This window comes from Myotis lucifugus, unplaced genomic scaffold, assembly GCF_000147115.1.
Source record: "Myotis lucifugus unplaced genomic scaffold, Myoluc2.0 scaffold_367, whole genome shotgun sequence".
NCBI lineage: Eukaryota > Metazoa > Chordata > Mammalia > Chiroptera > Vespertilionidae > Myotis > Myotis lucifugus.
Genome location: NW_005871415.1, coordinates 838,662 through 863,666, shown reverse-complemented (window position 1 = coordinate 863,666; position 25,005 = coordinate 838,662). Strand labels below are relative to the sequence as shown.

Below are 25,005 nucleotides of genomic sequence, written 5' to 3'. Positions count from 1 at the left end.
AGAGAAGACCATGGTTCTGGGGCTGACCCCAACTCAGTCTCCACTGCTGCAATCATGTCCAAGAGTGGTCTAGCTTTCAGGGTTCTATGATTTTGGGAGCCTTGTGATAGCTACTTACTGCTTTATCAACAATTTGAGAATCTGAGATGCCACTCGTAGTAGCCTAGAGTCACCTTGTGGTTGTGTTTTCCTGCTCAGGTTACTTCTGCCAATTAGACTCAACGAAGATGCTCCCCCAAGTTCCTCACTGTTCTCAGAAGCCCTGAGGAACCCATTCTTTCTCATATCTAAGGATTTCAGCATCATAAAAGGGCAAAGTGAGACAGATATCAACCACAGAACTCTTTTAAACACTCACACACGCGCATCACAAAGGAGCCTGAAGCCCCTACATTTGGATCAACTTAATGGCTAGAACAGGAGCAAATTTTCTAACACCATATACACATCTTCCATCAAGGGCCCAGGGATGCACAGAGCATTAAAGGAAAACAGTGAGATAATCACAGAGGACGATAAGGAAGGAAAGCTTCCCATGTGGATACCTATACATTGATGGAGAAAAAGAATTTGCAAAAGGCTACAATGTGATCGCTCTCCAGAATTTTAATACCCTGTAGGAAAACAAGCACAATGAAATTAGAAGCACTGCATGTTCAAGTGCCCGTGTAGCCCCAGAGAAAATTAGCAAAGGACAGGCTCCTCAGTGCCGAACTTGGTTCTGCCGAGGATGAAGGATTAAGCCTTGCTCTATCTGTGGCCTGGCCTCGTCAGTCCTTTGGCACTGAAATATCTCCAGCCACCCGGCCAGAGTGGCTTAGTGGTTGAGTGTCGATCTATGAACCAGAAGGTCACGGTTCAATTCCCAGTCAGGGCAACCGATCAATAATTCTCTCTCAACATTGATGTTTCTATCTCTCCCTTCCTCTCTGAAATCAATAAAAATATTTTTAAAAGAAATATCTATAGCGGAGGCTCAGAGAGGACATTTTTCTCATTCATTCATTCAGCATTAATTTCCTTTTCTGCTTGCCTAACAAGTACCAATATCTGATGATATAAAAGTGGGATCCTCACCTCACCATCAGGATCCCATTTTCATTAGGAGAGCAGACATATATTCAGCTCATTATAATGCAGGCTGGTAGAAATGTGTTCACACCCTGAACATAAAAATTAATAGGGGGCTTAACTGCCTCAGTCTGGGGGCTAAGTTCAAGGAAGTCAAAGCTAACATGTCCCTGAAAGCTGTGTGACCTTGGGCCAGTTACCCAATCTCTCTGGTCTTCTTTCCTTATCTGGCTCTGGGAGGATGAGGTGAGAAAACTCAGGGAGGCCACTGAGCCCACTTCCTGGTGCCTAGTAGACACCAAGTCCTGCTCACAATTAGGGGTAGTGAGTGATTCATTAACAAGCTCCTGAAAGAGCTTTATAAGCATAGTTTTCTTCCCTCCTGCAACTTTTTCAAGGGAGCTTTGATGTCTTTGAAGAGTGGACACATGGCTTCCTCAGATCTTGGTTTGCTAGTAGACGTGGTGCTCTGAATTAACTGGAGTAGATAGTAGGCATGACTATCTTTCCCAGGTTCCCTAATACCTGAGTTCCAGAGTAAAATTTGGCTTTGTACATAATGCCTTTGCCTGCATGAGGTCCCCCTGCAGCTGTTGTTTCCCCCTATCATGTACAGATCACCTTACTGCCTTCAGATTTCTCTCCATGAAGCAGTTTTTCCTCTTAAAATCTTCTCTCCTCCCACCATGCATCTACCCATACCTTTCTGGTTCTGCTAGCAGATGGCACAGCATTGAGGTCTACCAATTAGAAGGCCTGCTGCCTTTCTAGTACTTGTGTGCTTGAATTCCTACCTCCATGCTAGGCCCAGGAAAATGCAAAAATAAATAGACTCTGTCCTCAGTTGCTAACAGTCAGCATCTCTCCATTCTCAGGAGACCCCAAACATTGGCACTCCTCTGCCCCAAACCTCCATGACTCCCCATCCCACTCAGACCGAAGTCCAGCATCCCCTTTATCACCTTCATGTTTCAGTTTCTCATAGCCTCTTGGATTTCATCTCCTACTCTTCTTATTCCCTCCATTCCGACCACTCTCCTCTCCTTGATGTTTCTCAAAGCCCCCAGGCCTTTGTCCTTGCTGTTCCCTCTGCTCAGAAAGCTATTGCTTCTGCCTGGAATGCTTTACCCCCAAATGCCTCACTTCCTAACTTCCTCTTCCTTAGGTTTGCCAGAATATATTACTAATTACTTTAGTAAATTATTTATTATATGAAATTTAAATGTAACTGGGCCTTCTGTGTTTTGATTTGCTAAATACGGTGGCCTTACCAGAGCTTTTTACTCGGGTGTCACCTTGTAGGTGATTATATTAGTTTTCTATTGCTGACAAGAGAAATTACCACACACTCAGTGCCTTAAAACAACACAACCTTATTATTGTACGGTAGATCAGAAGTCTGACAAGGACCTCACTGGGTCAAAATCAAGGTGTCAGCAGGGCTGTGCTCCTGCTGGAGGCTGCAGGGGAGAATCTGTTCCAATGCCTTTTCCAACTCCAGAGGCCACCTACATTCCTCGGCTCATGGCCGCCTCCCAGCCTCAAAGCCAGCAATGTCAGGCCAGGTCCCTCTCGGACCGCCATCTTTCTGGCTCTCCTTTCTGATTCCCGTTCCCCTTTTAAAGACTCGTGTGACTCCACTGGACCCACCTGGGTGACCCAGACCAACCTCCCTAACTCCAGGTCAGCTGAATAGCAGCTTTAAATTCTTTGCCAGATAACTGGGCACAGTCACAAATGCGAGGGATGAGGACACCATCTGTGCAGAGCCATCCTTCTCCCTAACACAGTGATGTCAGCCAAAGTATTCAGACTTTTAACCCCCTCAACTCCCAACATTTCACATCTCCTTCCCCTGCTTTCTTTTTTCTCTTTGGTACTCATCACTAACATATACATATATATCTGTGGTTATTTCATTCACTTCTCTTTCTCTCCTTTACCAGAACATAGTTCCATAAGAGAAGTGATTTTTTTTCATGGTCCCCAGTACCTAGAGCAAACATGGGGTGCATAGTAAAAATTCAATAAATACGTGACAAGTTGAGTGAGTGAGTGAGTGAGTGAGTGAGTGAATGGATCAATCCCAGTCTCTGCCAACTCCATTTTCATAAAGCATTGCCATTGTCAACATAAATCCTGCTTTCTGCTTCAATCGGATCTCACTTCTATCCCTGGGAAGGGAAGCAGCTGCTGATATAAGGTTGCACAGGGTTGCAGGGATGGAGCCACAGGGATAGAGCTGTGGGAGGACTGAGCAGCTGAGCGCTCCATCAGGGAGAAATCAGTCCTTCCTGTGTGTCACTGTGGAGCTGGAGAGCCTGCATTGCCTGGCAGAAGCTCCCAGAAGGCAGGCAGGCAGGCATTCCAAGTGCAGGCCCACGCTGGGTGCCCAGTCAGAAGGAGAAGTCCAGATCCCCACACTGACCATAGCTCAGAAATCCTCCCAAACAGCAGCCCTGGGTGTGCTGGCCAGAACCCTGGAACACAGTGCTGTCTTCAATCGTCTGTGGGTGTTTGCACCAGGGCAGGAGGCAGGCATAATCGCGCAGCTAATGTTCAGGAGGGATTATAACTGCTGCAGCAATATCTGTGTTCCTTGGAAGCTGTCACTGACAGCTCCCAAGGACCGTATCCGAAGTCCCTCACTCACAATAGTAAGATTATAAGGCCCATTTGTAAATGCTAGTGTTTAACCCATTGTATGCCATACGCGTCATAGACCAACTTTAAAATCGTTTTTCATGAGAATTTTCAGCTGAAAATATTCCAGAACACCCAGGTTGTAAGTAATATATTTATTTTTATAATATTCATTGCAAATTGATTTTTTAATTAAATTCAAAATATCGTGGCGTGTGGGGATGGTTTCCGTTTTGGACATGTGGCAGTTAACTGGTTAAACTAGTCCTGCAAGTACACAGTCTCTCAGTTCCCCGGAAAAATAACCGACATATTACAAAAGCTACCTGTTTCCACTGGACCAGTGTGGACCAGTGCTAAGGCTCCCAGTGCTGTGATTGACAACAGTCACTGAGGGGGTGGGGGTGGGAGTTCTCCCTTGTTTGGAGACTCTAAGCAGCCAGTGTTTGTCTTTGGGCTACTGATGCCAAACACATCAAGATGCTAATGATGCTTTTCTGGTGCACAGGAAACACATGAAAGAAAAACTGTATGATATTTACCAGATCACCATTCAGGGTTTCTCCTAATGGCGTTTGCAGAGGGCTCATCCTACAGAGTGCTTCTGCCTACATCACTTGTACCTCTCAGCTCTACTGGGGGACAGAAGCTGAGGCCTTGACCAATGACCACTGCCTGCCTCTCCACTGTGGCTTGCTCTCTAATCGTACTCTGTGGCAGTTTCTGATGCTACATTCTCTCTTGTATTCACATGTGCATTCCCTCTGCCTGAGATGTCCATCCCTACCTTTGTCCCAGCCATCTTCTTGTTCATCTGTCTGTCTCCTAGATCATTCTTTTAGGTCTCGACTTAAATATCAGTTCCTCCTAGCAACCTTTCCTGTCGCCTCTTGCCCTTCTCCTTTATAATACACAGCCCATTTGAAATTCTTATCACCTGTCCCCCACCAAGACAGTCAGCTTCAAGGAGGCTGTGTCTGCCCTGTTCACCATCACATCCCTGGTACCCAGGTTACTACAATTATGAAGTGGGAAATGCAAGAGCTGACCCATTTTCTGATGTCTACTTACCTATTTGGTTTTGTTTCCATTCTATCATATTCATGTATGCAAACATTCATTCCATAAACATTAGACCCATTGCCTGGTGCTGAGTAATATTAAAAATAAAATAAAATAATAGGACACAGCTTATCTCTTCAGTTCTTTATAATCTAGTGAGGATGCTATTATAGTTCTCTGTGTCAATTTATCTACGCTATTGTCTTGTCAGCTCGGGCTGCCATAAGAAAATACCATTACTGGGTGCCTTAAACAACAGACATTTATTTTTCACAGTCAGCTGGAAAGTCCATAATCAAAGTGCTGGTTGATTTGGTTCCTGGTGAAAGCTCTCTTCCTGGCTTACAGATGGCTGCCTTCTCACTATGTCTTCACATGAACTTTCTACCATGTGCATATACGGAGAGAAAGAGACAGATCTCTGATGCCTCTTCCTCCCCTTACAAGGCTACCAGTCTATCAGATTAGGACCCTACCCTTATGACTTCATGACCTTAATTATCTCCCACATACTCTATCTCCAAATATAGTCACATTGGGGTTTGAATCTGAAGGAGCTATAATTCGGTTCACCACAGCTATAGTAGCAATTATTTAAACAAATGCTAATCTAGGATTTTCTGTGAAAGTATTTGTAGATGTGGTTATCTTCTATAATTAATTGACTTTAAGTAAAAGAGATGACTGTTGGGTGAGCTTCATCCAATCAGTCAAAGATCTTAATAGCAAAACTGAGATGTGCAGAGAAGAGAAAATTCTGCTTCAAGACTAAAGCATTAAGTCCTGCCTGAGTTTCCACCCAATGGAAGCTCTGGATATGAGACTCACAACAGTACATACAGTCACGTGAACCAGTTCTTAAAATGCTATAACACATACATACATATCCTATTGGTTGTTTCTCTAGAAAACACACAGGGTTCTCATACAGTGACTTACAGTGAAAAAGCAGTGTCTGTCATAGGCCACTCAGTAATTCTGACCCCCAGCTTTCATTTTCAGCATCCGACTCATCTAAAGGCACAACAATTGGTCAATTTCTAATATTTATTTGAAATTTGCTCAATAGCCATCTAGGTTTTAGACGGAACTCCTTAAATGTTTATTTATGATTGTGAGGTATTTCCAGGCAGATGTTTCCTCCTTCCTTTGGAAACATTTCAACTACTGTGCCCTGGAGCTTAGAGATTCCAATAGAACACCTGCGTAGGGTATTTGAGGCAATGGTCCAGTGGTCAGAACAAGTTATTTACAGGAAAGGCATAGTGACTAAACATTTTAGATATCCATTGTATCACCACAATCCAATTTTTAGGCAGACAACAGCCATAACATTTTAACAGGAGCCTCCTGATGAGTTTTGAAATGTTTTCCATGAAGCCCCAGCCCCTGGGCTTGGTTACACTCCCATCATAATAAGTATGTAGGAAGTACTTTCCATATGTTAAGACCTAGGTACATACTTTAAGCAGATTTTTGTTTGTTTCTCCTAGCAACCCAATTAGTTAGGTACTATTATATCTCAACTTTGCTGATGGAGAAACTCAAACACCAAGAGATTGAGTAATTTGCCCATGGTCCGGCAGTTAATAAGTAGCTGGACTCTGAACCCAAGCTAAATTTGCATGCCTAACCACTACATATGATGCCTCCATGTGTTAGTGGAGGGGAGAGGGCCTCATCTCCCCTGGTTGCTCGTGGGAGTGGAATTCTTGTGATATTCCAAGAAAAAAATTTCTGAGACTTGCAAGGGAGGATGAGTGATTTTTATTTTTGTGGAATCAAATCCCTGAGTTTCCAAAGTCCCGATTCCCTTTGCCCAGTCATAGAAAAAGTGTAGCTGGGGCTTTAGCAGAGCTAAAATCAGTCAGTGTCCAGAGTTTCCTTTCCATGTTGGAGCCAAGTCCAATCCAGCCTTAGACTAGCTTAGTTTGTGTTCTCTGCTGCACTCCATCAGTCCATTGAATGTGGGGTCTGCAGGGCCACATGGCTATGGAGGGAACACGGGCAAATGCAAGGGAGCTAAGAATGATCGAAGAGCACAAGAGCAACACGAGAGAGAATTTCTTTGTTTAGAGGATTATGTATTCCCGAATTTTCATGGGCTTGCAGTGGCCCTGTCCATTGTGGCCAATGATCTTTGTTCCCAGGTATGACTGACAGGCAAGTACCTTCCCTATGTCACCCCGAGTTAGTGAGCAGGCATTTATCTTCCCTTCGTTGGATCCTTCCCCCAGTGTTTTTTGCAAGGAATAGGCCAGTGGTTCCCTGGGGAGTGCAAAGTTGCAACTTCCTGGTGAAGCTGCCCAAATGGCATGCCTATACTGTCTGGCTTCCCCCTTTGCTTCTTCCTATTATTATTAACTAGCTAGTTACAATGGAATCACATGGACTCCAAAGTCCTTAATACTTTAGATGTTTCCTAATGTCTCATAAATCAGAGTTTCAATCAGAGTCTATCCAGGAAAACAAAACCCACACCAGGTAATTGAGCAGAGGAAATTTAATATGGCAAAGTACTTGTAAAAGTGTTGGAGCTAGAAAAGCAACCATTGGAAGATGATGCAGTCCTAAGATTCTCAACTGCCACTCCCGGGGGAAAGACTACCTGCTAGAAAATGGGACCATAGTGGATCTGCAAAGACATCTGAACCACAGAGAGGACAAAATGCCCTTACTTCTTTCCCCATGTATTAGGTTGAATAGTGTCCCTCAAAATTTCACGTTCACCTGAAAATTGAGGATGTGAACTTCTTTGGAAATTCAAGGACTAGTATCTTTACAAGAAGAGGTGAGGATACAGAGACACAGGGGAAAGGTCTTGTGAAGATAGAATCATGAGGCTACAAGCCAAGGAATTCCAAAGACAGCTGGACCTACCAGGGTTTGGAAAAGGCAAGGAAGGACTCTTTCTTAAAACCTTCATGGGAGTACGGCCCTGCAGCACCTTGATTTCAGACGTCTAGCCTCCAGAACTGAGAGAGAATACATTTCTATTGTTTCAGGACACCTGGTTTATCATATTTTGCTTTGGCAGTCCTAGAAAACTAACTCAACTCACTTTCTTTCAGTCTTCCTAATGCCTTCAACTGGCCAAACGTTGCCCAAAGCCAGCTGACAAAAACAGTTGGGGAATAGTGTAGAGAGGGAAGAGTCTGTCCCCTACAATACAGAGCTGGGAAGAAGGGTCCAAGAGCAAGTTGGCAGTAACCAGAGCACTGTGGAAGGGGATTAAGTCCATGGGGTCCGAAGGAAAGAGAATGAACATCATTGTGGGCCTGGCTGTTGCAGCAGAAACCCTGAACTTAGCTAGTCTGATGGGGTCCCCCCGTGGGTCAGAAAGCCAGTGACCTCACTGGTCCTGTATAGGTGTCCTTCCTGGCAGCCTCAAAATTTGAGATCTTCATAGATATTGAAATGCACATGCAGGGCCTGCTTGCTCTTGAAGGAGGATGGTCCCTCTCCTCTCCCTGGGTCCAATGCGATAACTTCCCCAACAAATCAATTTGCAAAACAATTGAGAGAAGGCAAAGGCTCCCTGGTTGAATCTTCAGATAACAAAGAGGATGTTTTGAATTTGACAACCAATCTGCCTTTAATCCTATCAGGAAATAAACCCAAATCATCATCTCCTGTGTAGGAATTGCATGGCTTCTAAGGGAAAGTGTTTCCATCTCTCATCCTCCCAGGCAGAGTGGGTTTCCTCTTGTCATTCATTGTTATCCGTTTCTAGGTGGGATTATCCCCGTGTTGTGATTTGTTTTCCTTTTAGATTCCATGTGCTATTGTTCCATTGTTTTAATATAAGATCTTTTTTGATGATGTGTTTCTTAGCAAGAAGAGACTCTATCCTTAGATAAGAGCTTGGTTCTTAATCACTCTTACCTTCTGATTTTTTCCTAATTCATATTTAGCACAGGAGTAAGTTGCCTGAAAAACTAAAAAAGAAAATAACTGTGGTTTATGGATTTAAATATGTGTATTTATCACTGAATTCTAAGAATGGATATTATCAAAGACATTAACTACTAAAATGGTCTGTACCATTGGCCTGATTACCATCTCTTGGAGCATTATATTTAGTGACCCCCTAAATGTGAGGGAGACCAAGTGACTTACTTCCTAAAGTAGCTCACCAATCACATCACACATTGATGTCCTGCTCAGTAGGGCTGGGTTATTGATACAGCCAGTACTTATCATAGTACCAAATTCCATCATCTGAGCACCGACCTGCTTCCAGGCATTGCATTAAGGATTTACCTGTGCTATTTTAAACCATCAAAGATAAGTATCATTATCTCCATTTTACAGATGAGGACACTGATATTCAGAGAGGCCGAAAATCTTAGCCAAGGACACGCCTCTCTGTGTACATATCAATACCACACAAGGAGCAATACAAAGACAGTGAAAGTCTTTGAATTTGTCATCTTAGGAGCCATTTTTAATACATATTTTTATTGATTTTAGAGAGCAAGGAAGAGGGAGAGAGAGATAGAAACATCAATGATGAGAGAGAATCATTGATCAGCTGCCTCTTACACACACCCTACTGGGGAGTGAGCCTGCAACCCAAGTGTGTGCCTGACGGGGAATTGAACCATGATCTTCTGGTCCATAGGTCGACACTCAACCACTGAGCCACACTGGCTGGGCTCAGCAACCATTTAACCACTCGGGTTTAGAGAGGTAGACAACAGAGCAGTCAGGAGTTAAGAGCACAGAATTAGAATCAGGCAGACTTGACTGTGAACCTCTTCTCTGCCCTTCAAATGGCTGCATAACCTTGGATACATTATAAGAATCACACTCTTTAATATCAGCTCTGGATGACTTAATGGCTTTGCGTCTGTTTCCTCACCTATAAAAATGAGTCAGGAGGTGGTGAGGGCTAATGATATAATATGTCAGGTACATACTCCAGGGGCAGATATAGTGATTATTAAGTTATGACTCAACAAATATTTGAGTATGCCTAATACTGTGTTAAATAAAATGGAGAGAAATGTAAATATGACTTGCTATAGATAAGGAGATGAAACAAATCCACAAGAAAGGAAAATTCCCAATGCAAGTGAAAACATAGGAATGTACGTAGTTTAATAATAAACACTATAGAAGTAAGAGACCCCTGTGGGCAGGGAAGGTCAGAGACAGATGTGAGATTTGAGCTGGACCTTGGAATACCTTCATGGTCAGATTGATGAGACTCAAATGTGGTTTGCAGACTTGCTCTGGAATAGAAATCAACTACATTGCTGAATACATTGTTTAGTTCATCAGACATTTTTTAAAATATTTATTTATTTATTTATTTATTTATTTATTTATCTTTGCACAAGACTTTCTCAATGGATGAAGCAGTGATTACATTCTACCTCAAACTCCTCACCTTGCCATGGAAATATAGCGGATAGTTTTCAAACCACCTCCTTTGAGCAGCATTGGTTTACAACAGAGGCCAACAACCTTTCTGTGAATGGCCAGATAGTAAATATTTTAGGGTTTGTGGGCCACAAGGACTCTTTAGTAACTATGTATGTCTGGGGTTATAACAAAAAACAGCTATTACATTAGCATGGCCATACCTGGCTCACAGGCCATTCCTTGCCAACCCTTGGCTAAGATGACCGAGAAGGAGGGAGGGCCTTCTAGGCAAGAAGAACAACATGAGCTCGAGCTGGTACTGACAGTAATCCTGGGTGAGCCCACATATAAAGAGTAGGCAGGGCAGCTCAAGCTCAGGGGACGTAATCCATCACTCCAAAAAGGTGGAATTAAAATCTTGGTGGTAGACAAGACCTCGGTTTGGGATTTAGCCAAATGCCAAGCCCAGGGCATCACTTTTTGGGCCAGAACCAACTCTGACAGGCACCAGCAACTCTTAGGTTCAGGCAAGGAGATGAGCCAGAAGAACCAGTATGTGTGTATAGCTAAGGAGAGGCCAATGTCTCCAGGAGAACTGTCAGATAAAAATAAAGCAATGCAAAACTGTCCGTCTCCTTTTGCTAGGCCCTTTGTTACTATGAAAAGGCAGGCACCCTGGGACTGAGCTAAGATCTCCACGCCTACCCAGGACATGTAGTAATTGTGTATATACATGTGCATTTGTGCAAAGCATTCCGCACAGAGGAGACAATCAATTATTTATCAAATGGACAAATTCATTACCTCTAAGCCCACAGGACAATGCCTAATTTGTCTGCCATTAGCAAATGACTCCTTGCTATTAATCTAGCCAAGATATCTATTATCCAGCCATCTATCCATCCACACTCACTCACCAAGTCACTGAATGGTTACAGATTTTGGTCCACACCCAGAGTCAGCGCTGAGGCCAGAATCCCAGAAAATAGGGCATCAGAAGCATAGGGGGAGCAAGGCTGCCTAAAACCCTCACAAAATCTGCAGAAAAGCACCGCTGGAGCTATGCCAAGATGAGCGATGGCTTTTGTGGGTTCCTAGCTAGACCTGGCAGGGACTGCACATTCAGGGTCTTCATATCCAAGAGACCAGGGCTTGCTGGCTCCCAATGCCCTGGATTCCTCCTCTTATCCTCCACCCACCACAGGAGGAGACCGAACTGAACGGCAGCCGTGCACAGAGGCTGATATAGAGGCTGTGACATGGTCTGTGGCCTTTCTTTTCAGGCAAAGGGACTGGGTCACTGGGAACTTTGCAGCAGGCCCAACTTTGCAGATAAAATTGTTCTTCAAAATTAGAGAATCCTTTGTTTTTAGGTTGAGTTCCATTTATATGTGTTGTGGGGGAGGGGGGGCAGTGTATGATGTATATTGTTGCCTGGTTCATGTTTATCACTAACCACGGACTCTCTTTACCTGGACTCAATGGATGGAGGTATAAGAGGGTTGTAAACCTGCAGATATTTTGTACAGAATTGGAAAGACAGGCCGCAGAGCCTTCACCAGATTCTCAAGGAGACCTGAGGCCTCAGGGAGACCAGGAATCCTGGCTCCAGGAGGACTTGGCTAGTGACTGTGCGAGCCCACTCCCCCAGCCACCTTCCTGATCTCATTTCATAATGCCCCAGGCCTTGGCTGTTGCCAAGATGCCCTGGCCTGCTGCCCTAGAAGGCAGGCTCTTGTCTGAGTGAGTTCTGCCACCTACAGCACGCAGCCCAGCAAAGCCACCAGCTCCACAGCAGGACACTGAGGGCTCTGCATATGTGAATAAGGGGAGAGCTGCCTCCCCCCCGCCCCAGCCCCCAAGGCCAGAACCCTCCACTGAGAGAAGAGGATTGGGGATTCCTGATTAGTATTCAGAGATGTCAATTCCTTTGGGCTGGGTTACAGTGATGGAAAGATATTTTTACATTAAAGGAGAAAGAATAAATCCTTGGGATTAGCATCTGGGAAAAAGATAGTGAGCTCGTGGGTTCTCACAATAAATGCGGCTCTCCCATTTCCTAGCATGTCCGATGCTCCTAGGTCTTGAGACCTGTGAAGTGTAAACACTGGATAGTGTTTGTTCTTAGTGGGCTTACGTCTTGTGAAGGGAGCTTGGCACATTTGAAGGACAGAGACTGTGCTGGTCTCATCATTGTGTCCCTAGCCCCAAACAGAGTGCCTGACACTTGGGAAGAAGTTCAGTGAAAGCTTTGACTTAAGTAGTATAAATGGAGTTAGTTTTGCAATCAGTGCTGTACATGCAAATACATAATCATAATGTCTACTATTTGTTGGACATATTATCTCACATTCTCACAGCAACATCAAGATGGGTGTTGTTTTGCAGGTGAAACTGACACCCAGCACTAGTGGGTGGCTTACCCAAAGACACACACCTAATGACAGAGTCAAAATCTACACTGAGACCTCTCGGCTTCCCAGTCCATGCTTGTTCCACTCCACCCCGGAGCTTTCTATCCATCATTAGCTCATTTCTCAAGAATGGGGACTAGACTAAAAGGAAATGGTTTAGAAACCCTTTTAAGGTTTGTTTTTGTTTTGTTTTGTTTTGTTTTTCATTAAAAAAATATGTTTTCCCAGACTTTCTCTGAGAGTGTTTCTTATTCTCCTAGATTAGATGCAAACCTTGTCTGACCCTGTCTGAATCTAGGAGTGATTCTTCTTGGATGGACAATCCATTCCTAGATTGATTTGTAGAGGTGACTGTGGAATCCTTCGCTCTGTTTAGTCCCAGCGTCAGTGGCTGGGGAAGAAGTAACTTTACAATCAAGGTGAAGTGGGCGCTAACCAGGAAGAGGGAGGGAAGAACTCCAGGGAGAGGGGACCCAGCAGAAAAAAAGCAACAGGGCCTCTAAGGCAGTGTTCAAGGTGAAGAACGGCAGAAGGGAAGGGGGTAGAGAGGGCTGATGAGGGTGGAGATTGCAGGTGTGTCTTTCATAAAACATGGTTCTTCCACATGGGCAGGCACATTGCCAATGTTTGTATCACTCCATCTCAGCAGCCATGGAGGCCTCATTCCAAGTTGCGGTCTTTCTCCTCTTAGATACTCTCAATGCAGTGGTATTCTGATAAGCTTCCAACTGAGAAGGAATTCAGAAAGTCCAAGGCAATCCGAAATGGATTTACCTCCTTGTTTCACTCATTAATCTTTGTCATCAGATATCTTGGACTAAAGGAAAGCTGAATAAATGTAACCAAAGGGGACCACGCATGCAGAACCACCGAGAAAGCTGCCACCCTGAACAAATGCCAGCATATGTTACTGACATTATCATCATGTGTAAAATACAAATGAGTGCATAAAAAAATTAGTGCTCATCAGGGGCCTTTGTAAGGATTAGGATCAAAAACAGGATCTGTAGTTGCCATTGTGTTCTTTCAAATTTCAAAGATGGCTTTCACTGCCACATCATCTCCATAAACTAGCATTGTAACTCGCAGTGGGTGGTTTTACAAACAGGGACAGCAACAGAGTAGAAATTTGAGCCTGCTGTGCTGCAAGGCAGAGAGCTTTTTTCTTTAACAGGATCACTTGATTTCAGAATAGAGTTGCATATATCCGCCCAACTGTCTGGACAGACTGTGTGTGTGTGTGTGTGTGTGTGTGTGTGTGTGTGTGTGTGTGTGAATCACATTCAGCTATGATGTGACATTGTAAATGATAGTAAATTAAGTGGGTTTTATCAAATGTTGGTAATATTTCTTTTCCCCAAAACTTGTATAGAGAAAATCAAAACCAGGGGAAGAAAAGAAAAGTACCCTTAAGCTTCCTAATTGATTCCAGCTGCTCACATTATTTATTGCAAATAATATTATCAAGTAGTGAAATGCCCATGCCTTTGAACTTCTTGCAGTTGTGTGTAATACTGGAGCCAATGCAGGAACTGATGTCGAGACACAAAACTTACAACCTCAGTCCACGAGACTGCCTGAAGACCTGCCTGTTCCAGAAGTGGCAGCGGATGGTGGCTCCGCCAGGTACGACCTCGTTCTTCACTCTCCTGCTAACTGCATTTTCTGTGACTTCTGCTGAGGGAGAGGAGATGTGAAAAGGAAGGAAGTGATTGTACATTTATCAGGAGAAGGAGTTTACTTGGGATATTCTGACCATGATTTTGGACTTAGAGGCAATAAATTGGTGAAGGACAAACATGCTTAGGAGTCATCCACTATCTGCTCATTTGCCAGACTAGGACCTGAGACCCAGAGAGGTAAACTTATTTAATGTTACTAAGATCTTTGGCAATGCTGAAATCAGATCCCAGGGTTCCTGGCTCTCAATTCAGTAGTTGTTCCACTGGATAAGACTGTGGGCTTCTCATGGCCTACTGTTACGCTGGTACTTTTTAATGAAATGACAGAAATTATAAAAAATGGAGGGAGGCCCAGCCAGCATGGCTCAGTGCTCGAGTGTCAACCTATGAACCAGGAGGTCACAGTTCGATTCCTTGTCAGGGTACATGCCTTGGTTGCTGGCTTGATCCCCAGTGTGGGGCGTGCAGGAGGCAGCCGATCCATGATTCTCTCTCATCGTTGATGTTTCTATCTCTCTCTCCCTCTCCCTTCCTCTCTGCAATCAATAAAAATATATTATAAAATAAAAATAAAAACAGAGGGAGGAAGAAAAGAAGGGAGGAAGGAAGAAGAGAAGGAAGGAAATATTTTTCTGGTTTAAGAGTACTCTGACCATGAAGAGAATACATGAAAGAGTCCATTCGCCTCACAGCCCTAGAATGCAGTGGAGATAATAGAGTCTCCTGCTGGGGTTCTGAAATTACTGCTTCAAGTCAGCATTCATTGTCTTTCTATCTGATACATTTTCACTCCCAGGCATGTGTTCAGCCTCATTAATTATAAAAGCAAAATGTTTCCATTCGCTAAAAATTATTTTTAAAGAATAATTAATAACACAAGGCATATAGGTTTCTGAATCACAAAATATAATGGTGAGCTTCCATTGGTAATTGGCCAAGGGTTTTAGATAAAATGAACATAGATATAACTATGTACATATTTAGGAAGCCAAGAAAATGAGCATTTTTTTACAAAGAATAGTTGCATTCCCATCTTGGGGAATTTTACAGATTTAGAACATTAATTTTTAAAATATATTTTTATTGACTTCAGAGAGAAAGGGAGAGGGAGAGAGAAACAGAAATATCAATGATGAGAGAATCATTGATTGGCTGCCTCTTGCACACCCCACACTGGATATCGAGCCTGCAACCCATGCATGTGCCCTGACTAGGAATTGAACTGTGACTTCCTCATAGGTTGACACTCAACCACTGAGCCACGCTGGCCAAGCTAGAACATTAAGTTTTTAATATATAACATGGGCTTCAATTGGCCTCATTTTTTCTTTCAATATCAATAAGCATTTATGAAAAAAAAAAATTCCACTCAATGTTTTGAGCATCTGTATTTTCCAACATATGATTATATACCTCTATATTATACATTAATTCAGTCATTTATTCAACAACTAGAGGCCCAGTGCATGACATTTGTGCACTGGGGGAGGGGGGTTGTCCCTCAGTCTGGCCTGTGCCCTCTTGCAGTCCGGGACCCTTCGTGGGATGTCCGCCGAGAGGTCCTTAGCCCTGCCGCAGAGGTGGGAGAGGCTCCCACCACCGCTGCTGCGCTCGTCAGCTGTGAGCCCGGCTTCTGGCTGAGTGGCACTCCCCCTGTGGGAGCTCACTGGCCACCAGGGGGAAGCTCCTGCGTTGAGCATCTGGCCCCTGGTGATCAGTGCACATCATAGCGACCGGTCATTCTGCAATTTGGTCTATTTGCATATTAGCCATTTATTATATAGGATTTTTTATTGAGCCCCTACTAGGTGCCAGGCATTGCTTCAGTGACTGGGGTCACAACACTGAATAAAAGTCCTAGTCCCAGCCCTCACAGACCTTCCACTGAATCCTCACCTTATAACCTTATGAGGTATTTATTGTTATTCCCATTGTATATAATGGGATCTGGCATGTAAGTTTGCCAAAATCAGTTTCATAATTAATCAATGAAGGAGGCCTGTGTCACAGTAGGTTTTATGTCTCCCAAGTCCATGACTCTATTACTAAATTATATTTCCTCCAAATTTTGTGAAGAAAATATAGATATTTTTAAAGTATCAGATTTCAGTTCTTGAGGTCAAAAGAAAAAGATGCTTGTCAGGGGAAACCTGGATATTTGCTTGACTTTAGAATATGCTACTCAACTCTTCTCCACCCCATGATCAATTCTATTCCCTTGTTTTCATAACCTTCAGAAAAAGCACCCATAGCTCTCTATAAATAAATATTTGGGCCCTTTGATGAAAATATCTGAATATAAAATACAAAATATTTATGAAAGAAAAATGGTATATAATTAGGACCATAATCCTCTTCTTCATCAAAAATCATGAATAACTTGGTAGACTAAACCATCTTTGCAATGATCCTTAAAGGAGGTCCCCCCATCATCCATCAGAAAATGCTACAAGGCATTTGGGTTCAGAATGGCCCAGGCTTATCTTCTCTCCATCAGAGTTGAGTCTATAGTAGGGTTAGCAAAAAGGATGCTCTCACCTGCCATTTCCAACTTATTTAGTCACTGCCTAGAAAAGGCTTTCAAAAACTTCTCATTTACAAGACAAAGATTATACTATTACCTAGTTAATCTGAAGTGTTATGAATATAAAATAGTTTTGACATAGTAAACATTAAAAATAGAAAATAAATATGGAAACACTGAGTAATGCTCAGTACATAATAAATGAATAAATAATATTCCTCTTACCACCCATTACCATGAGTCCCTATATTTTCATTAAGATGCTACTCATCCTTCAGGTGTAAAATATTTCTATTTCTAAATAGGCCTTCTTCAAAAGGTCTAGCTTCCCTTCATTAATATGCTACCTATATCATACTAAGTTGTGGTGTGTTTTTTTCAGAAATTTTGAAATTAGTAGCATCCTTTAAATATCAGGGTCTAATCCATGGAACTTGGGAACCTTACTAACTTGGGACTCCCTCAGTTTTGCATTCATGGCTAATAGAACTGGCACTTCCTCTTCTTTTTAGTTGAACATTTCAAGGTGTAATAGAGCTGAGCTGCAATATAACACTTGGCCAGTAGGTGCTGCTGTCACACACTGGCTCACTAGTATAACTAAGTTTCTACTTTTACACCTTGGAGACCCCTTTGTGATCCCAGAACCCTCCTTTTGTTATAAAGAAAAGGTTAACCAGAGGGAAAAAATGTTTTCCCCAATTTTGTAATGGTAATAATCTTTTTAATTCAACTATGAAAGGAATATTTGTAGCTCACCCCTAAAATATATTACTAGATTAAAGGCATATATAAAATTAGAAATAACAATTAGATACAAATCATTTTATCTAGCTACAAAGAAGTTGTACAGATCTCATGCTAAAAATCAGCCAACAGCTGACTCCCTTCACTTTTTGTAAAGTTAAAAGAAATGGATAAAAATGTAGAGAGTCAACTCTTCCATTTATAAAAACAGCTGCAGAGGGACAGGGTCTGATGGTTGCCCTGGACTTGATTCTCCTTCCATTTTTCCATATTGCAGCAGAACCCACACGGCAACCGACAACAAAGCGGAGAAAAAGGAAAAACTCCACCAGCAGCACGTCCAACAGCAGCGCTGGGAACACCACAAACAGCACTGGGAGCAAGAAGAAGACGCCGGCCGCCAACCTGAGTCTGTCCAGTCAGGTACCTGTAAGTCTCGCTTTCCTTTTAGGCCCGAAATCCTGCCTTTGCCTGTCTTCCAAGTCCAGGGGCCCAGGTTCAAGTCTCTTTTAGCTGCTAATACATCGTGGGCAGGCTGGGATGGGGGAGGGAAGGCAGGACTGGGTTTGGGATGGGAGGGAGGAAGTCTAGCCTGGAAACCTTCCCCTGCAGACTGGGAATTGGAAAGGAACATTAAGAGTCTGTGCTGCAATGGGACCTGAATTAAAAAGCCGTCAGAATCACAGACAGGAGATATGTCACTTAAGGTTTAATTAAAATATCACTTAGCAGGCGTGCCTGGTGGTGTGTAAGGGGCTCTTGGCACCATCACCGGAGACCCTTGCTGCCCTGGAAAGCAGCCCCTGGCGCGCAGACTTCTTGTTGTAATTTGACTGGGCCTCCCCGACATGGGCGCCCCTCTCATTCTGAGACCTTGGTAATTAACGCAGCCACAGAAAGTGCAGTGGAGTGGATTTCACTTTACCCATTTCCCTAGCCCAAGGAAGGGTCAGTCCCTGGTTTGGCCTCCACTCCCTTGACCTCTAGACCCCATCTTTCGTTTCTGGGTCTTGACAAAGGAAATGGGCCACTTGGAAGGGGGCTTCTTTGAACACCAAAGCTGATTGCTGAGGGGCGTTCCCAAATCGTACAAGCTGTACAGGACCCTTCTCCATCTTCTCTCATTTCTTTCCCAGTTCTGTCCCTTCTGCCTAATTTCTTCCGAATTCCTCAGCCTGGTAGTATGAGATCATTTATCGCCGTTAAATTTATATGTTCCTTTATGCATGTGCTGTCTCTTCACCGCCCCACGGTTCTGTGTGGGCTGTCCTCCTCTGCCACCTGTGCCACAGCACCCTCAGCAGGGGTTTGACTGTCAGTTGAGTCCCAACACTTTCCTAGTGCTTTAGGGACATCCTCTGGACTCCATGTCTGCGGAAATGTTCCCCATCTCTTACTACTTCCCTCAACCAATAGAAGTTCCCCTTTCCCTTTTTCTCGCTCCCCCACTCCCCCTTCTGGTCTGCTGTCCTCACGCTTCATGTCCTGATTATGCTCCATCTCTCTCCAGGAGAGAATAGACCTTTCTTTCACCATGATTCTCTGCTTCTAAATGTGTCCTTCAAACTTGTCCCCCACTCATTCTTACTCACCTTCCATCGGTCAGTTCTCTTTGGCTGAAACCAAGCCCATCTCTACCTGAGAATTACCTGGGGGGCTGGGACCCTGCCATCATCCACAAACAGAGGGTGTGGTTTGCATTTTTTAGAAGGAAAGGGTCATGGAGAGAGTGGCTAGCCTGTGGGGAAAGTACTGTTTCAGTTTTAAGACCACAGTCCTTAAGTAATGCCAGAGTTACCTCTGGACTTTGAGCTGAGCTCTTGCCACCTAAAGAGTCAGAGGAGAAAATATCAAAGGAGAAAAACAGAGTCTTTTTATGAAGGTACCAATAAGCTATTCCCACTCTGGGTTTAATTGGAAAATGGCCGGGTATAAATAAATCAAATATCCACATAAGTAGTTAATTTATTCACCTAGTACTAGAGTTTTAGAAACCAATATTTGTTAGTTTCCTCTAATAAATGAAAAGGCACAGTGGCTGCAAGAATTCAGATCAGTTCAACAAATACTATCTGAGTTCCTACTGTGTGCCCCACACTATACTAAGTATTGGCAATACCAAGATTAAAAAACAAACAAGCAAACAAAAATGGTCCTGTCATTAAAGAACTCAAGATCTAACCGAGGGATGGCCAAGAGGTTCCCTCTCCCCTGCTCAGTCTCCTGGTGTCAGCTCACAGGGCACAGGATTGAGGATTCCGAGGCCTGGGCTGGGTTTGGTGGGCCATCCATTAGGCTATAGAGCAGCAACATACATGTGCATTTTGACAAACCTGGCCTGGTCAGAATCATTTTGATTTACTTTAAAGAGCTCCTGGTTTATTTCACTCCACCATGCTCCTGTCCTCCAGTCAACAAATGGATCTTAGTGGAAGATACCAGTGTCCAGAGGATTTTTAATGAGTTGAGACCCTCTGAGCTTTGTGAGAACAACGCACGTGTTGGAAAGTGAGGATAGAATTTCAGCACTATCCCCACACTATGCAATTAAAGATGTTTTAATTATGTAAACTTACAGACGGGCACAAGAGGCAGGGAAGGCAACCAGGTTAGGAAAAGATGCAAACTTCCACGTGTACTCTAATTGAATAGATGTTAAATGATGAGCATTGGCTTGTAGTGACCACATCCCTTAACCCTGTCTACCAAATCACCAACAGTTTTACTGCTTAGAAACACAATCTGCAGACGTGGCAGCCTCGTCCAAAGGCATGAACAGATTCGGTGTGCCACCACGACCACAGCCGTGGTCCACGTGGCTGCTGCGGCAGCAGCGGGCGTGTCTGGCGAGGACTAGGGTTTAATCCTTGGATTCTGCTTCTCACTCCATGAGCAGGGGCTAGGAGCCATCCCGAACTGCAGCCTCAACCCTGGGAGGGATGGAGACCTGTGTCATTCAACAGCAGTGACCCCTTCTGGCCAATTTAAGGAGAAGCATTGAGGGGCCCTGAAAGGAGTCACTTCCAGTCCTCCTCAGAGGTTGGTGGTCCTTGCACGGGGGATTGATTAGTGAGAAGATGTGACGTGGGCAAAAGCTGGTGGCACCTCCAGGCCTCCGACGAGGAGCAGAGGTCTGCCTCGTGGGGAGCCGAGGGCATATGGGTTACTCTCAGCTGGACCAGTTTTGCCTCCCGGGGACACACAGATAGCAGAGATGGGAAGGAAATGCAACTCTTGTTGAATGTCGGGGGGGATTTTTAAAGATGTGGAGGGTGGGGAAAATGATGCCAACATCCCCTAGTTTGAGGCCACCCGGAACATGCCTTATGTCTCTGTTCACTTTGCGTGAGGATAACTCATCAGGATGGCTTGAGTAGAGAACCACTAGCCTCATCTAGAGGTTTAGAGAAACCAGGGTGAGACGTGTGCCTAAGTGGCCTCTTCTAGAGCTTACCATCTATTAATCACACACACACACACACACACACATCCACATATCCACATGTGATTATGTATCTGGCTAGGGCTATTTCTTGCAATTGGTAAGGCAGCAGTGGCATCTCTCTGACATTTAGACCGCTTAAAAATATCTGTGGCCGGACATCTTTTCCAGCTGTTCTTAGAACAGAGATCCACCAAACATATGACACGCCTATATCAGCCCCATTTCAAGTGATTCAAATCACTATTTTCATAGCACTTTTCTTGAATGGCTGTTATTTTCAGTTACAATGAAGGCATCTGGAGTGTTGGGAACTTTTTCCCCTAATATCACGTTGAACTTGGCTTCTTATTTTTCTCTGCTTTTCCAGTTATGCTTACTTACTTCCTCACACTCCCCCAGCCTCTCCTGATAACCTCACACTCACAATACTAATGCACACCCATGAGGTGGGTTCTAACATTTTTCTCCTGCCCGGTGACACTGCACACATGCATTTTGCAAGCTCTTCAAAGTGTGCTGCATGTTAAGTCATGAAATGAGGTTACCCCTTGTTTCGTTCTCTGCCTGGTCTTGCCCTATTCTTTCCACCTACCATTTTCCTGATCATAAGTGCCTTTTCCTACTTGCCTGTAACTAAGTGGCATCTCTTTATCCTGAACACCACCAGCGGGTCATCCGGCAGCTGCCTGACTAACCAGATAATGTTGTCGCCTCTGTGGAGGCCATTTGTCATCTAAAACCATATCGGCTTTCTTGCCAATCACACTCTGTGTCTTTTGGGTCCCGCCTCAAGAGTCCTCCTGAGTCTCCTAACATGTTGCTATCATGTCATAAGTATGTCCCAGGAAGCACACATCTGATTATCCTGTGTGTACCCAGTGTATCCTTTAGACATTTACTTCATCTGAGACACTTCTCTTTAAAATCATTTTTATCAAAGCATGAGAGTGATTAGCCAGAAAACACAGTTTGGAAACCTGTTGATTATCTCCCCATAGTTCTGGGGCAGTCAACCCATCAATCAAACAAGATTTTCCATTCCAAAATAATCCAGGGGTAATTAAGGGATTTGTTTCATTGGCATCTTCAACAATCTGAGCGCCCTCTGGACCTTCCCCTGGCCTGATCGGCAGTATTCTACTAGCCTGCCCAGGAAAGCCCTCTCTTGCTCCAGTGAAGAGAAATGTTGCCCAGTTGTCAAAGCATTTCATCAACTAGGCCTCCCTCTCCCTCTCCCTCTCAGGGAATGCACACTTACATCTCAAAAGCATCTGGCCCAGTCCTGCCTTCCCTGGCCTCTCGGAAGCTGAGAGCAGCTGGAGTCACTGCACTTTTAAGGAGACTATTGCTCAGAGCCTGGCCAGCAGTCTCCCCCTGGCAGGTGTCCTGTCCATGCCCAGGTCACCCACCAGCCCCATAGGGTCCCCTTTGAACAAAGAGGCTGGAACTGTGCCCTGTGCATGTGCCCTTCTCTCCACCCTCGTGCCTCTCCAGCAGTGGCCTCCATGATGCTCCCGGCTACAGTAGGTGGCTCCCTTGTCTGCATGGAAGGACAATTTGTGCTTAAAGGAGTGATTCGATGGCGTCTTCTCGCACGCTTCCATTTCTGATGATGACCAGCTTCATCAGTGTAATTGTAATTAGCACTCTTCATCTTCCTTGTATGGCACCAGCTGGACAGAGCGGTTCTCTTCACTGCCCAGAATGGTGGCAGAGTTGCCTGTGTGGGGATAGGTGACAGGCACCATGAAATAACAGATGGTAAATTCAGGGCTTGTTGGCAATCAGCAGGTTTTTGCTAATGACTTAATTAGCTATGCAAATTGTCAAATCAGTGTGAACATTGTTTTTATCGAAAACTTTACCTAAATTAATTACCATAATTAAGTAGCAGAATGTCAAGGATATTGGCTGCATTAAAAGGGCCTGGCTGAGTAGAGAAAAGAGAGATTCTGTCTTCAGTTAAAACATATACCGTCCTCAGGACAGAGAAAATGCCATTAGGAATGGGTTGGGTGAATATTGCAGAATCGCATCCTACCCATGTTCCCGCCTAGTTTCCAAAAGGCCTTCTTCAGAGGCCCTAAGTGGAAGTGGCGGATTTTCGGAGGTACTGACCCAGCAGAGGGTTCCACAGCCCTCTCAAAAGTCCCCAGTGTCAGCAAGTTAAAAGCGTGGATTTTTTTAATTTTGAAAAATCCATTTTTTTATTTCTGCAGATTGCTAGCATTGCTCGCTCTCCGGTGTCAGGCTGCGCACTAAGGACATAAACTCGCGTGGTTGTTACACGTCAGGAGGCGATGTTTATTTCCTGTAGAAATCAGATATGCACCTCGGCCCCCCCGACATTGAGACTTGACCCCGTGTACAGTCCACAAGTGTGTCTGTCCCAGGTCCCCCAGCTCCTCCCACTAGTGTTTTAGGCTGAGCTTCTCTCTCCCAAGGTTTCCCTGTAATAATGTCAGCTGCTGTTCACAGGATGTGATGGTGGTAGGAGAGCCAACTCTGATGGGAGGTGAGTTTGGGGACGAGGACGAAAGGCTAATCACTAGATTAGAAAACACGCAGTATGATGCGGCCAACGGCATGGACGACGAGGAAGACTTCAACAATTCACCCGCCCTGGGAAACAGCAGCCCGTGGAACAGTAAACCTCCCGGCACTCAAGAGACCAAATCAGAAAACCCCCCGCCCCAGGCTTCCCAGTAAGGCTGACCTGACCGGCACTGGATCCACCGTCAATAGGCCCGTGGGTGACACTCACTATTTCAGATCACTATTCACAGGAGAGAAAGGAGGAGACATAAAAAACTTTTTCACGCCAATACCTATTTCTAAACCCCAATGATCTGAGTTTCTTTCTTTTACTTTTATTTTTTGTTTCTTTTTTAACTGAGAGGATCATTCCAAATAAACTTCCATGACCCTCCCCCGGAGGCCTTCACAGGTAACATAGATACTGGCACTGATCGTACTTAAAACAAGAGCAGACGCTAACGCTTCTCCTGACACGGTGTTCACCACGTGTTTGTTAATTTCCTTTCCCCTGCATCAGACGAAGGCCACCTCGTCAATACGCCCTCAGTGCTCAGGATCCCGTTATATGCCGAACCTAACGACAGATGACTTTTTACTATTGTAAAATATTTTCTGCTTTTTGACTTGCATCTGAGAGTTTCTTGTTTCAGTAAAAAAAAAGAAAAGAAAAATATCCACTTTGGGAAAATTATTTAAATGTACCTTTTTGGCTTTTTTTCTTCACCTTTTCTTTCGTTGGGTAGCAGCCAAGAGGGCCCAGCAGGGTAATTTATGGGTGAGCTAATGTCAATTGGTTCTCCAGCCCACGTTGGTGCAATTGAGCCCACGTTGGTGCAATGGAGCCCAAGTGCTGAAACAAGAAATGTCTTTTGTCATCAAAGTTACCACGGCAGATTTTTATGAAAGAACGACACTTGGCCCCTTGAGAATTTATGCATTTGTAAAATTGCTGTTGATCCAAATATTTTCAAGCCATGTAATCCATTCCTTTTGTGTGCAGTTTAATAAATCTGAAACTCCTTTGTGTTTTTTATTATATCTGAGTTGACCGTTGTTTCTTTTCATCATATATTGCTTGTATAATAATTTGTAAAGCCCTCGCCTGGTTCTTTTATGGGGATTTTTTTTTCTTTGGGGGCAATGCCAGTGTATTTATGTGAAACTTTATAAGAGAACTAATTTTTCCATTTGCATATTAATATGTTCCTCTACACATGTAAAGACACAGTGGCTCCGTGTGTTATAAAACAGCTGTATTTTATGTATGCTTTACTGATAATTGTGCCAATAATAAACTGTGTTAACGACCAATGCAGTGAGTCTAGCTGTTTCTGAGCCCGGGCGGAGAAGTCTGCCCACAATTGTGAGAAGCACTGAGCTGGGTTTATCGCCCAAGCTCCACATGGAGTGGAATTAGAGAACCTGTGCCATCTTGGATAAAGTCTGTTTTTTCCCCTGCCCACTGCATTGGGCAGATTCAGGTGTGCTTTTCAGTGTGGGGCACTGTGC

The 25,005-nt window shown here is 44.0% G+C and overlaps 1 protein-coding gene across 1 annotated transcript in view; it reads left to right on the top strand.

Annotated features, from left to right (window-relative positions):
• LDB2 (LIM domain binding 2) overlaps positions 1–24,800 on the top strand; it is a 201,002-nt gene extending 176,202 nt beyond the window's left edge. The window contains exons 5-7 of the mRNA XM_006101516.1: positions 14,063–14,186; positions 17,791–17,942; positions 23,178–24,800. Of these exons, the coding sequence (XP_006101578.1) occupies positions 14,063–14,186; positions 17,791–17,942; positions 23,178–23,228 (327 nt within the window). The 3' untranslated portion in view covers positions 23,229–24,800. The remainder of the gene's footprint in view (positions 1–14,062; positions 14,187–17,790; positions 17,943–23,177) is intronic.
• Positions 24,801–25,005: the final 205 nt, after the last annotated feature.